The following is a 13,338-nucleotide window of genomic DNA, read 5'->3' on the forward strand; positions in this document are numbered from 1 at the left end:
CATTGCCACTTTCCCTCACATCCTGAGTTACTGTTCTTTTGGACCCCAAGTAGCTGCCACCATGCTGTCTTCCGACCCGACAGCCATGGAATTCGAGGCCAGCTTCCCCAGCTGCAAATGCCGGCCCGGGCTTACTGAGATTCAGGCCGATCTTCAACATCCCTCACTTGATGTGGTGCAGATTCTCAATGCCGTGGAAGCGCTGCGGAGCTCATTCAGCGCCGCGTCACAGTGTTGGAACAGATGCACGCAGTCGGCGCCCTACACCTCCCAACTCATCCAGTCTCTAATGCGCCTGCTAGACTTCCTTGAAGTTCTCCGCAGAGCTCTTCTCTCCCCTTCGGAGGACCACATGCCGCAATTGGGCGAAGGCAGTCGGGAGGAAAGGTCGCTCGCGGCTCTTCGCGTGACGGGCTACAATCGAATGGCCAAAGTCAATCGTTATCCCCTGAATGAGGAGGAGAAGAGGCTCCTCGTGCAGGCAATCCTCCGCGAGTCGCTGCTCGCGCTCAACACGATTGCCAAGAAGGTACATCACGAGCTCATGTCGATGCAACCACGAACCCGGACATCTTCCATCGAGGTCAACAGTGCTCTACCCTCCTCCTCCTCCTCCCCTCCTTCTTCCACGTCGTCGTCGTCATCATCTTCGTCTTCCACCTTTTACAACCCGCAGACCACATGCACCCTATACAAGAACTTTATCACCAGAACTTACTCGGCCCTCGCGACGTGTAATTCTGACGGAGAGGTCCGCCACCAAGCACTTGCGTGACCCGGGAGTGGATGAGGGAGGGAAGAGAGCGCGTTCAAGGCCCCGAAATGAGCCCACGGAAGCAGGAGGACCAGGCCTCCGTCGATTTCCGCAGCAAGATATGATATTGCCTCTCATGATGCAAGACGCGAGTGCCTTTGTACTACATAGCTGGATCATACCATGGACACCAATCAGTCAGGAAAAACACCCCGCGAGAGTAAAGAGAAACATCGGCGTGTTCTGCGTTCCATTCATCGCGATCCTCAAGCTGGGCTAGCAACGTAGGAACATAGGGGAACATCGCGACCGTAGGCACTGACTAAGGCTCGGTTGGGGGCCCTGTCTGTATGATCTGCTCAAAAGGGGCGCTCAAAAGCTCCAGCGTGGTGCCCCAGGGGTCCTGGCAGTACACGACCCGGTCGCCGGAAGGCATGGTCACCGGGAGTCCTATCCTCGTACCGCCTGCTTCCAGTACCTGCTGGCCCACCTCCTCCGGGTCGGGCACCGTCAGGGAGATATGAAACACGCCGCAACGGGTGTAGTCGATCCCTTGTTGCTCCGGCGCACGGTGAGCCGGTTCGATGAACTCGAACAACTCCAGTCCACCACCGTTCCGGCCAGTCCCGAGCCAGGCGATCTTGAACTCCTGGAGTTTACTGTCGAAAATCTTGAAGGATGAAGGCTTCAGGAAGCAGCTCGCGCTTGACGTGCAACACGGGCTTCAGAAGCCGATAGTGAAGCACCGAGGTGTACCAGGCGACGGCGGCCTCGCAGTCGGGCACCGAAATTCCCGCATGGTTGAATTCGTAGATACTGCCGGGCTACCGTTTTCCAGCAAGTGGCAGGCACCGTCAGCAAAGCAAACCCTATGCGTTGCGCGAGAGGAAGAGGACGCAGGGTCTTTTCTCACCGTCTCCGTGCTGGAACGTGCCGGGGTGTTATTCAGTGGGTGCATGTTGAGAACGAGGCTAACGAAGGCCAGGTAAGGAACAGCAAGTTTGAATCAAGCGGGCGCGAGCCGGCTGCAGTGCCCTAGATTATATCCACGCTTGGGCCGCCTGGAGAAAAGGGGGAGGGGGGATCAAGCGTGCTCGGGTGGTTTGCAGAATCCCCCCGACGCCCACAAGTCGCCGGAAACAGGCACCTCTACATGACCCCGGCTTTGGTGAGACTCTTGGGGCTGACATTTTTTTCAATCCAGCACTGAGCATAGAGGAGGGGTTGGTTGTTTTTGAGACGATACAATCATGTCCCGGTTCATCGATCACAGTCGCGACTTGGCCATTCCGCTAGGCTCTCTGGTCCTCGTCACCGGCATCTCGGGAATGATCGCGATTCACATCGCGGACGAAGCGCTCCGAGCCGGATTCCGCGTGCGCGGGACGGTGCGAACAGCTGCCCGGGCACATGAAGTGCGCTCTTTGCTTCCATCGCCCGACCTGGAGATTGTCCTTGTGCCAGAGATGGGGGCCAAGGGTGCATACGATGCGGCGTTGGCCGACGTGGCGGCGGTCATCCACTGCGCCTCCATCACCAACTTCTCTCCAGATGCGGACTCGGTCATTCCCACCACGGTAAACGCTCTGGTAGGCCTTCTGGAAGGCGCGCTGTTGCACCCCAGCGTGAAACGGGTCGTGTTCACCTCGACCAGCGGGGCGGCGTCGAAGCCCCGGCCTGGGGTGCAATTCGCAATCAACCGCGAGTCCTGGAATCAAGAGGCGGTAGAGCTTGTGGAGAGAGTGGCGTCCGAGGAGGAACGGAGCAAGATGGGGTTTGAGTGGGGGTACCAGGTGTACGTGGCCTCTAAGGTGAAGGCCGAGCGAGCTGCCTGGCGCTTCGTGGCGGAGCGGAACCCACCGTTTGTGGTCAATGTCATCAACCCAGCGATGAACTGGGGCAAAGTCATGGGGTCCATGGGGGTCAGTGGTCTACATGTGCAGAGTGTCCTCAACGGTCGGATCCCGCCTATTCCATCAGGTATGTTGTGGTTGCCGCTCTCGCTTCCCATCTTGATTTGACCAATGGACCCATAGTGTACATGGTCGATACCATTGATGACGCGCGGATCCATATTGCGGCGGCAATCGATGTGACGGTGGCTAACGAGCGGATCTTCGCCTGCGACGAACCCTTCACCTGGGGCCGTGTGGTTGACATAATCCAGAGGGTCTTGCCCGACGCCATGCTGCCTAGGGCCGACCCCGGTCAATTGGTGGACCTGAGTACAGTGGACAACACACTGGGGGCCCGTCTCTTGACCAGATGGTGGGGGCAGGCTGGCTACAAAGGACTAGAACAAACCGTACGGGAGACGGTGGAAATGTGCTTAGAACGGGGTAGCTACTCGCATTAACGAACCCCTTGCTTGTCCCCCAGAATGGTGGGGAAAATCAAACTTCTGGCTAATCAGGAGACCGATGTTCACTACGCTCTGTTGTCCTATGCTTAAGTATGTTTCTACAAGAATGATCTAGGAGCCATTTGACCCTCTGACGCGATCTGTCGTGCTGAGTTCAAGGTTAGCCGCCGGCCCTGGGCTACGCCATCGGGCTGCGGCAATAGCATCGCAGGGGGTGATGAGGAGTGGGAGATAGAAACAGATGCCACGTACAAGGAATTATCAAGTCAGATCATATGTTTCTCAGGAGCGTAGATGAATGATCAATTTAGGCTAAATAAGGCTATCGGAGAGAAACTCGCTGAGAACCGCCTGGGTGAGCTATAGATGTAACATCCCTCTCTCAGCGACTTGAGGCTCATTCGATCAATCAACTCCTCAGTCAGTCAAGAAGCCCGCTGGTTCAGCCGCGGGAACAATTTCAATCCAGCCTCACGCGTCTCCTGAGCAAAAACGGCATCCGTAGCCGCGAGCTGAACCTGCATGACATCGGCGTGCTCCCAGGGATAGTCACTTCCGAACAACACATGGCCTGGTTTGGCAAATTCTTTGAGCAGTCGCAGCTGAGGCTCATAACCGCTAAATGCGACATCGATATACAAGGCCCGGGCTTCGTCGATGAACTCTTCCTCCGTCTTGTCCCCGATGCGCAGCCGACTGCACAGCACTGCGGCTCGATTGATCACATAGGGCAGCGTGCCACCCGCATGAGATAAAATTATTTTGCATTGGGCATAGTCGCGGATGATGTTGGTGGTGATCAGATGAACGGCGGTCCTGGTTGTCTCATGGGTCCAGTCCAACACCGGCGCTGCGAGGAGACGTGGCTCTTCGATCGGGGCCATGCCCTCAAACCCTGGATGAATAAGAATTACCGCCTGATGGCGGTTCAACTCGGCCCATACATCGAGAAACTCAGGGTGGCCTAGGTACTTCCCGGCGTAGCTGGTAAAGATGACGACGCCATCCGCGTGCAGCTCCTCGAAGGCGTATCTAATCTCCGCAATGCAGGCGCCCGGTTGGTCGAGCGGTGGCAATGTTGCGAAGAATCCAATGCGGTCCGGATGACTGTCACGGAATTGGGCTGTATATTCATTGATCTCACGGCAGATGGGTCCCACCTGCCCTGGGTCGCTCACGTAGGGATGAATTGGATGGCCGAGGGAGAGGATCGCCGTAGCAATATTGCAGTCATCTAGCGACCGCAAAGTACCCTCTTTGGTCCAAGTTGGAAGCTTTAATCCCCGTGCCTTCTCAATATTGGCATTCCATACTGGATGTTATATGAACTTTTGTCAGCTTCAGTGCCGTTTCTGATTTTCTGTCGCTGTCACGGGGGGGGCGGGGGTGGGGGGAGGGGAAGGAAGGGAGGGGTGTCCATTACACTCGGTGAACTTGGGCGGAATCAGATGGTGATGTGTGTCGATGGTACCCATGGTGAACTTCGGGAAAGCTAACAATGAGCGATATGCCAAACCTGCTCACTTGAAACCATATCCCAACAGCTCACTATATAGAGTGGCTCTGTACTATAGCTGAGAGCCGATGAAGGCCGGCAGCGGCTAGGGTTCCAATCTCCGGGTGGTTTTTCGGATGGTTTCCGGCTTTCGCGCGGTGCCTTTTTCCCCCTTCTTTATTCTCGGCGCTTTTCTTTCCTCGGCCAGTGCCTGTACATAAAAGACCTAGTCACTTTTAGCGCTGGTTATCTGAAATGCGGCAAGCCAGTAGCAATCGATAATATGGCTTTCAACGTCCTTCTTGGGCTGTCTTCTGCGGTGAGTTGTGTCATTGGTTCGATTGCACAAGTTTTTCAATACACACACACACACACACACACACACACACACACAACGCTAAGGTTCAACAGTACGTAGTCTATTATGCTCTTTACGCCACTTACATGCTCTGGCTAAGCCCCTTGGCCTCAGTGCCAGGGCCGGCAACACGAAAGTTCTCCTATCTTCCGTGCGCCTTCCAAAGCTTTCGCGGTCGAGAGGCTCAGGCTGTGCGCGATCTACATGGCACATATGGTCCAGTCGTCCGGGTCAGCCCCGAGATGGTTTCCTTCATAGGGCCAACGGCGTGGAAGGAGATCTACGGGCATATCGGGACGAGGAAGTTCAAGAAATCCGGGTATCGTCGCCTGCGGCCAGGTGTGCCTGACCTTCTGACAGCTAACGGCCCCGAACACGCTCGCCAGCGCGCTGCCCTTAATCGAGCCTTTGCGGAACGAGCATTGCGCGAGCAAGAGCATTACTTTCAGGACCACATTGATCTTTTGCTGAAGCGTCTGGATCAACGCTGCGCCGCCGCCGAGACGGTCGATATGGTGCAGTGGGTCGAATTCCTTGCTTTCGACCTCATTGGAACGCTGGCCTTCAGCAGCTCCTTCCAATGCTTGGAGAGCCAGCAGTATCATCCGTGGGTGACGCTGCTGATGAACTTCTTCAAATCAACACACTACTTCCTGACTGCCCGCATGCTGGGTCTCTTCTTCCCTCTCGCGCTCGCCTTGGGCCCGATCCGACACCTGCTAAAGGGCCAGGAACACCTTCGGCGGAGCTACGCTAAAGTGCAAGAGAGACTAGCCATGCCACCGGATGAAGGGCGCCATGACCTCTGGACCTACATCTCGCGGCAAAACACCGAGAAGGCAGGGGCAATGTCGGTGGAGGAGATGGAGGTCAACGCCGCTCTGGTCATCCCCGCTGGGAGCGATACCATTGCGACGGCCGTCTCCGGGTGTCTGTACCTCCTGCTCCGCAATCCGCGGCCCCTGGTCCGGCTGCAGGCCGAACTCACGACGGCCTTTGCATCCGAGTCCGAGATTACCATGGCCCGCGTCGCCCGCCTCCCGTATTTAAGCGCTGTCATTGAAGAAGCGCTACGAATGTATCCCCCCTTGTCCTCCGACCTCCGCCGAGAGGTGCCCGCCGGGGGCGCCTCGGTGGCGGGTCAGTTCCTCCCCGGGGGTACCATCATCAGCGTCTATGCGCTCGCGGCATGCTATCATCGGGATAACTTCACGCGTCCCGAAGACTTCACGCCGGAACGCTGGCTGCCGACGCCGGAGCGTCCGGAATGGGCGCGGAACGATCATCTCGAAGCCTCGCAGCCATTCTCGGTGGGTCCTCGGAACTGCATCGGCATGGGGCTGGCGTATGCGGAGATGAAGCTGATTCTTGCCCGGCTCCTGAGTCGCTTCGATTTCGACCTCTTGGACGATGGGTTTGCCATTGAGAAGCAGCGGGTATACATCATGTGGGAAAAGCCCCCGCTGCATGTCAAGCTACGTAGGAGAAATGACCCGGTCACGGAGTTATCTTAAGGCTTCGATACTGTGAACTTTCTGCAGAATGTTCAATAGAGAAGAGAAGCAGTAAGAGATGATAAAACATAAAGGAAATACATCAGGCGTATGAGAAATCAATCAGAACTTATATGACGACAGGTTGAAAGTAAATCAGGCATAGGGTTGGGTTTGCCAGCAAAGTGCCTACTTGACACCCAGCGAAGAATCTTGAAATCCACAACCATGACCGCATGGTCAATACACACCACGCGCCAGAAGGTGCCACTTGTGCTCGCTACTAGAAGCGCCTCATTTTTTGCGTGGTGAGCTCACTTATTTGGTTGATTATCTCGAAGTCTAGAGCCTGGTTTTCAATCGACTATTCAATACTGACTACTCGGGCTACTAATTCGGAGGTCACTTAGCATCCCTGGTAAACTGGAGATGCAGCCTCTTCCAGACTCATCCATCTACAGCAAGTATTGAAATCTCAGCCGATTCAACTGGTCGCGCAGAGCTTCCTTTTGACTACCAGAAGATTTTGCTCCCGATACCTTACGATAGAACCGGGCACCCGATCTGCTCTGGGTGATTCCAAACGAAACGTTCCCTGGTTGGAAGCGTCGATCTCCGTCGTAGACAAGACCGCACCATTTGGGTTGTCAATGCTCGAATCATACACTGGGGGCTGGCCTGGCCCGATTGAAAAAGTAAGCGAGGACCAAGCCTCGGGATCAAGGCATATATATGCACTGTCAACCGAGGATGTAACCCATCTGTGCTTTGCTGTGATCATTCCTGCCGAGCATTGGCCCCAGAAAAACGACAACAGCCAAGGTCAGTCTGTTATCTCGGGGATCACATCAAATCAACACGTAGCACAGATTCTGTGGCTCGTATTCGAGCATTTGCAACGGCACCAGCCCTAATCACAACCCCCGACTGAGTTAAAAGGAGCATCCCCTCCCTGGGACGATGGCCACTACCCTCTGGCATATCACCACGGCTCACATTACAATACTGCCTCACAGCACGAACACCCTCAAATGACAATGCCGACTTCCCTGATTACCGGTGGAACGGGCTTCATTGGCCTGTACGTCGTCAAGCTCCTCCTCGAGAAGGGAGAAGCCGTCCACAGCACCGTCCGCAGTCTCAAGAACGCCGCCAAATGCAAGCCGCTTCTCGATCTCCAAGCCCAGTATCCAGGCAGACTTTCTCTTTTTGAAGCTGATCTTCTCCGGGATGGCTCCTTCCGCCCCGCGATGGAGGGCTGCAGCGTTGTCTACCACATTGCATCGCCATTTCTGGCACCCCCTCAAATCAAAAATGGTCTGAAGGAATGCGTTGAGCCCGCTCTGCAGGGCACTCGCAACGTGCTGGAGTCGGTGAACCAATGCGAGAGCGTGCACCGCGTTGTCCTGACCTCTTCAAGTAAGCCAGCCAGCTCCCCACCTCGTCTATTTGCTATCTAACACGCAGTAAACCTCGGCAGTCGCAGCAATGTACAGCGACAGCATCGAAGTCGCCCAGATGAAAGACAGCACTCTCACCGAAGCCTACTGGAATGACACCGCTACCGAGACCAACAATCCCTACCACTACTCTAAAGTCGCCGCTGAACGGGAAGCCTGGAAGCTGCACGACGGCCAGTTCCACAAACGATGGGATCTCGTCGTCATCAACCCAGGCCTTACCCTGGGGCCCCCTCTCACCACAGAGTCCACCTCGGGTAGCTTGTTCACAATCGAGAACATCTTTTCCGGCCAGAACAGACAGGGCACACCCGAGCTGTACTACCCCGTCGTCGACGTGCGGGACGTCGCGGCAGCCCACGTCAAGGCCGGGACGAGCAAGACGGCCAACGGTCGGTATCTGATTGCGGGCGTTCGCACGGTGGGGTTGCTGGAGATGGCGGAGATCGTGCGGCCGATTCATAAGGATCCCAAGGTGTTGCCGACGCGCAATCTGCCGAAGCTCATGGTGTATCTGGCGGGGCCATTCATCGGGGTGTCGCGGAGCTGGGTGTCGAGGAACATCGGGATTGATTTCAAGGTGGATAATGGTCGGAGCGTGAGAGAGCTGGGAATGAAGTATTTACCCGTCGAGCAGGTCGTAAAGGATCAGTATGAGGCGTGGGTGAGGATGAAGGGGCACCATTAGGGCCAGCTTCGAAGTGTGGTATCACTTCCAAGTCAGGAGAATATCATTCCGTTCTTAGTAAGTATGCACGAACTCTGAAGACATAGTTCCTAGGAGAGATTTATACTCGCTAGGCTCTATGCCCATATAGCTCCATTAAGCGAAATAGAGAATCAGGCCGGCCTCAAACATACTCTGGTCCCGTTGCGCGAACACACCGTCAGCGTCAACGACTCCTCCCACGGGCCCAGATCCCGACTCTCCAGCCCCTCAAACTCCTGCGCCAGACGAACCGTCACATATGCCACCTCCGTCAACGCATACTGCTGCCCGATGCAGATCCGTGGTCCCCCGTTGAATGGCAGGTACTCCCATCGCGGCTGCAGCCGCCCATCCTCCCACCGTTCCGGCCGGTAGACCTCCGCGTCGTCACCATAGAAGTCCTTCCGCCGATGCATGGCATACACGTTATACGCGACAATTGTATCCTTGGGTACAAAGACCGGCGAGAGCCCATCCTTACCACCTCCAACCGGCAAAACCGTATCCCTCACCGCGACGCGATCGTTCATCGGGACGACGGGGTGTAGTCGGAGCGCTAGCATCACAAAGCATCAGCATCAGACCACCTTTCCTAACCACCCACCAAAAGGAAGAACACTCACATTCATTAACACAATACCTCAAATACCTCAACCCCCTCAGCTCCTCATACGAGGGCAACCGCCCCTCCAACTTCGTCACCACCTCCTGCCTCAATTTCGCCCACACCTCGGGATGTTTCGCCAGCATGAAGAACATGTTACTCAGCAGACTAGCCGTTGTATCCCTGCCCGCGAGGAGCACATTCATCAGCTCATCCAATATCCGACGCTTATCACTCGTGCGTGACGCCAACTCATGCGAGAAGATATACTTCTCGTTCTTCCTGCCACTACCGCCACCACCGCCATCCTGAACAGCACGAACCGCCTCCTCAACGAACGGCATCGCAAACTCCCGACAAACGCGATTACACCGCTCCGCTTTCTGATCGTAGTAAAACCGCCCAAACGGCCCCAGGATCGCGCGCACCGTCATCGCCTCCTGGGCATAGTTGAACGCCTCCGCGAAATCCAGCTCGCTGCGCTGCATCTTCAGACTGCCGACCGACTGCCCAAACAGAAAGTCCGTGGCCGAGTCGATCGTGTACCGGAAGAACAAGTCCTGGAGGTCGACGGCCGTGGCCCCGTCGCGGGGGAGGTGCGCTAGCAGGGAGGGGATCAGCGATTCGAAGGCGGCGAGGTCGGCGACCTGGTCCTTGGTGAAACTGGGGCGGATGAGCGCGCGCGAGGCGGCCCAGTGCGCGCCGTCGGTGTCGAAGATCCCTTGCCCCAGTAAGGGCTGGAAGATGGGGAGGCGGTGGGCCAGCCCGTAGTCTTTGAAGCGGGTGGAGAGGATCGTTTTGATGTTCTCGGGCTCGATGGTGACGATTGTGTATTTCAGGAGGCGGCGCGAGGCGAAGGTGTTTCCGTGGAGTTGGAAGCGCTGTGTGATGGATTCCAGGGCTTTGTGGCGCTTCACGGTGGTGATGCCTCGGTAGATCTCGTCCAGGCCGAGGATGGGGTCTTTGTTGTTGTAGTGGGTGATGGGTTGGCAGCCATGCTGGTGGGCGAACCGGCGGCGGATGTGTGCGCGGTGGATGCGGGTGAGGAGGAGGATGCTGGTCAGGGTGAGGAGGAGGAGACAGAGGGCTATGCGGGTAGGCGGGACGTTGAGGAGGGACTCCATGCTGGGCTTGGAATGGTGCCAAGGGGAGGAGGGAGTTATGGTGCTGGGCAGATGAGATGGTGAAAGTACTTATCATTATGACTAGAGCAGGGTTCGGAGACTATTGCTGTCTCGACTGGTGATCATGCAGGGGGAGTCAGTCGACGCTACGAGGATATGCAGGGATGTCGATTTGGAGTTTCGACGTCGGCCGGGGATGCAGGCCACCGAAGTGAGATGTGATTGACAACCTAAAGGCTACACGCAGACAATGGATCTGTGCTGAACATCATGGCCATCCTCTTGGTTACGTTCAGATAACCACTACTGGGGGAAGGGCTAACACGTAGCAGGTTGGAAGTAAACTCCGGACAAATTCATTATCAAGCGCTTTCGTAGGGATCAAGAGGCGGCCTCTTGATCCACATTCAAATACAACTTGCTTGGCAGATAGACAAAAGTGAAGGCTCAGTTGGAAAGGTGCTTTACGGGAAATATTCTAATAAAGTCTCGGAATCGGACGTCCGTTTTCTTGGCAGATCAGCTGCGTTCGAAATGTGTAACGTGAGGTACTGAACAGGGTGAGTTGCATCCTCCATTGGCAGAGATTATCTTGTCGCCCGAATGTGACACATTGGGCCAACTGTGATGACCTCGACGTCATAGCAGCAAGGCCATCTCGCATTTCAGTGAAGAAGGCTCGCTCTATCACCCAATAGCCTGTTAGAGGCTTGTGGTGACTGTGGTAAGCACAGATATTCATGATGCGAGCCGGCCCCTGCGAGTATAAACTACCTGGAGTCTATGTGCCGAGGCAATGGGCGTCTGAGGGTTAGGGCTTGAACAAACCCTCGAGACATAAGAACACACCTGCATCGCGCCAGCAGCTGGTCTGATAGGTAAATTGGCGATTTTTTATAGTAGGGCAATGTCAAGAAGTATTATTGATACTAATATTGGTATAAACCACGCTCCTGCAATCGGAATGATTAGCAAGATACAATGCTGTTGAGTAGAGCTTCTCTAGGATGAGCAACATTTGGTCGGCGGGATATCTGTAAGCTTTGCCATTGGGATGAAAGGGAGCCTTTCTTGATAGTGATCCACTATGTATGGATGGGGAGGCTGAGGGAGATCTGTGTGATCTTAGACTGAGAAGAATTGAGAAGTGATAAAGGCCAAATCACTTGGCTCGTAGCTGGAGACTGTGTTGAGTAGCCTTGGAGAAGTGGTATCAGACTCGATGAGGTGACTCACATGCAGGTTCTCTACCTTCCGTCGATGACGATGTGCACGACCAAAATGTATGTCATTTTTCTGCATTAGAGCACTATATATACTTGTCTGTATTCACCTACGTAACGCTCGTCCGCACCACGCTTTGTAATATACGCTTTGTATCTGTGCGCTTTGTATCTATAAGCTTTTTGTCTAGGATAAAATCTCCCTTCGATGCAGCTATGCGCTTTTTATCGAAAATTCACTCTTCATTCGACTCATCCGCATAGTGTAGGTGGAGTACAAGCAGCAGCTCGGGGTAGTTCATTCTTCCCGGGGTTTCCGGATTTTTGATATCAGATACGATTAGATTCGCCGCTCACTCGACTAGTTAGGCCTCCAATACTACCTCTGGCTACAAATGACAAGTTGTTGATGCGTTTCAAAAGTCTAAACTAGTGGTCCCGAAATACTCCCCCACCCCCCTGGCCAGTGAATCACAACTATACAGAGAGGAGAGAATTATAGAATTCCTACCATTACCAATAGAGAAGCTTGTTGCAGGGAACCAATATGTCAACACTCAACGCTCTTCTTTTAGATACGTGTATGTATTTGAGCAGTGTATTCTATGTAGTGTAGGTCTATAATCACTAGTTGGGACTCAGGCGAAGTCGTTGTAAAGGTAACCCGAAAACGTATATATCAGGGTTGGATTGAAATCGGGAAAATGATGATGAATCATACTATTAGTTTTCGCAAGCCACTTCAACGAATTTTGTCGAGCTACATAATCAGACTAAAGTCCATACTCTGACGCTACATTTACCTCATCTGAAAAAATTTAGAAGTCCCTCAAGAGATAAGATGCAATGGATAAGTTGGATCATTGCTGATGACTTCGGAACGGGAGAATTAGTTGATCCGGCCTCATTCCACATCATGCCTCAGGCACCAAGCCCCTGAAAATTACCTTCAATGTTCGAGGCCAAAACTACCTTCTCTTCAACGTCGCGATCATCGAAAGTTGGTGGCGCAGTGCTCATGGGGCCGGTAACTTTCAGGTAAGTATCTTCTCACAGCGGGAAATACAGCGTCAAGCCCCTGACCCCAACAACACAGTCAGACGGCCAGCGTGCGTCCCTAATTGGGAGAAAATTCGATTATCCTGACTTTTGAAGCAGACTTTAAATTGCAACCTACCCCGTGATCACTTCACTGGTGGATAAGAAAAGTGTCCGCGAGGACTATAAAAATTGTCGTTATAGAAGACTCCGAAGACTCAACCCGCTAGACGCGCCAAATTAAGCCGAACGAGGTGGGTCTTTCGAGAAGAACGACAGTCCGCGCCAAAGACGCTAACTCATAGGGATTTCTTTCTGATTGCTTCTGCAGGATGCACACTCCGGCCCGTTCATGCAGGTCAGTCACGCTGTTCCGGCTGAAGAGCAATCAGGCTTGAACAAGCATCGCGCTTTAGCCTCGAATGCCGGGCGGGTCCATCCGGAAGGGGTTGACACCAATGCTCAAGAAAATTATCCCGTCTACCAGTGCATCTATCTGTTGTAGACGCGTGGCAATTAGCAAAGAAGAAGCCAATGCGCTATGGAAGTTGGGCCGTGTGCACTCCAGTGGCATTCCCCTTCTCCCGTGGCCTTGCCCTATCTTCCTCCGACGGAGCAACGTTTGTTGGGGGCCGCCCCTAGAGCCCCATCAATTCCACCCCATTGTCAGTCCTTGGCTTCAAGCTAGGAGCAATGGGTATAGCCTTCAATTGTCTTC

At 54.4% G+C, this 13,338-nt stretch overlaps 6 protein-coding genes across 6 annotated transcripts; 4 read left to right on the plus strand and 2 right to left on the minus strand.

The window, feature by feature from the left end:
- Nucleotides 1-61: 61 nt before the first annotated feature.
- BO72DRAFT_456467 (uncharacterized protein) lies at nt 62-775 on the plus strand (the record flags this gene model as incomplete). The annotated part of the gene is made up of 1 exon (XM_040946275.1): nt 62-775. The coding sequence occupies one exon, from the start codon at nt 62-64 to the stop codon at nt 773-775; it is 714 nt and encodes a 237-aa protein (XP_040804226.1).
- Nucleotides 776-2,004: 1,229 nt separating this feature from the next.
- On the plus strand, nt 2,005-3,110 carry BO72DRAFT_525460 (NAD(P)-binding protein; the record flags this gene model as incomplete). The annotated part of the gene is made up of 2 exons (XM_040949954.1): nt 2,005-2,734; nt 2,791-3,110. 2 exons carry the CDS (start codon nt 2,005-2,007, stop codon nt 3,108-3,110), a joined length of 1,050 nt encoding a protein of 349 aa, XP_040804227.1.
- A 361-nt stretch (nt 3,111-3,471) lies between these two features.
- BO72DRAFT_503161 (amidohydrolase family protein) lies at nt 3,472-4,619 on the minus strand. The gene is made up of 2 exons (XM_040949097.1): nt 4,540-4,619; nt 3,472-4,428 (listed from the first exon to the last, which is right to left on the minus strand). Exons 1-2 carry the CDS (start codon nt 4,589-4,591, stop codon nt 3,542-3,544), a joined length of 939 nt encoding a protein of 312 aa, XP_040804228.1. The 5' UTR covers nt 4,592-4,619; the 3' UTR covers nt 3,472-3,541.
- A 436-nt stretch (nt 4,620-5,055) lies between these two features.
- BO72DRAFT_493560 (cytochrome P450) lies at nt 5,056-6,483 on the plus strand (the record flags this gene model as incomplete). The annotated part of the gene is made up of 1 exon (XM_040948386.1): nt 5,056-6,483. One exon carries the CDS (start codon nt 5,056-5,058, stop codon nt 6,481-6,483), a length of 1,428 nt encoding a protein of 475 aa, XP_040804229.1.
- A 1,016-nt stretch (nt 6,484-7,499) lies between these two features.
- Nucleotides 7,500-8,610, plus strand: BO72DRAFT_371718 (NAD(P)-binding protein; the record flags this gene model as incomplete). The annotated part of the gene is made up of 2 exons (XM_040941014.1): nt 7,500-7,881; nt 7,943-8,610. The coding sequence occupies 2 exons, from the start codon at nt 7,500-7,502 to the stop codon at nt 8,608-8,610; spliced, it is 1,050 nt and encodes a 349-aa protein (XP_040804230.1).
- A 152-nt stretch (nt 8,611-8,762) lies between these two features.
- On the minus strand, nt 8,763-10,359 carry BO72DRAFT_503165 (cytochrome P450; the record flags this gene model as incomplete). Its single annotated transcript, XM_040949098.1, has 2 exons — nt 8,763-9,187; nt 9,255-10,359. 2 exons carry the CDS (start codon nt 10,357-10,359, stop codon nt 8,763-8,765), a joined length of 1,530 nt encoding a protein of 509 aa, XP_040804231.1.
- Between the last annotated feature and the right edge of the window lie 2,979 nt (nt 10,360-13,338).

Source organism: Aspergillus fijiensis (assembly GCF_003184825.1).
Source record: "Aspergillus fijiensis CBS 313.89 unplaced genomic scaffold BO72scaffold_10, whole genome shotgun sequence".
In the NCBI taxonomy this organism is placed as follows: domain Eukaryota; kingdom Fungi; phylum Ascomycota; class Eurotiomycetes; order Eurotiales; family Aspergillaceae; genus Aspergillus; species Aspergillus fijiensis.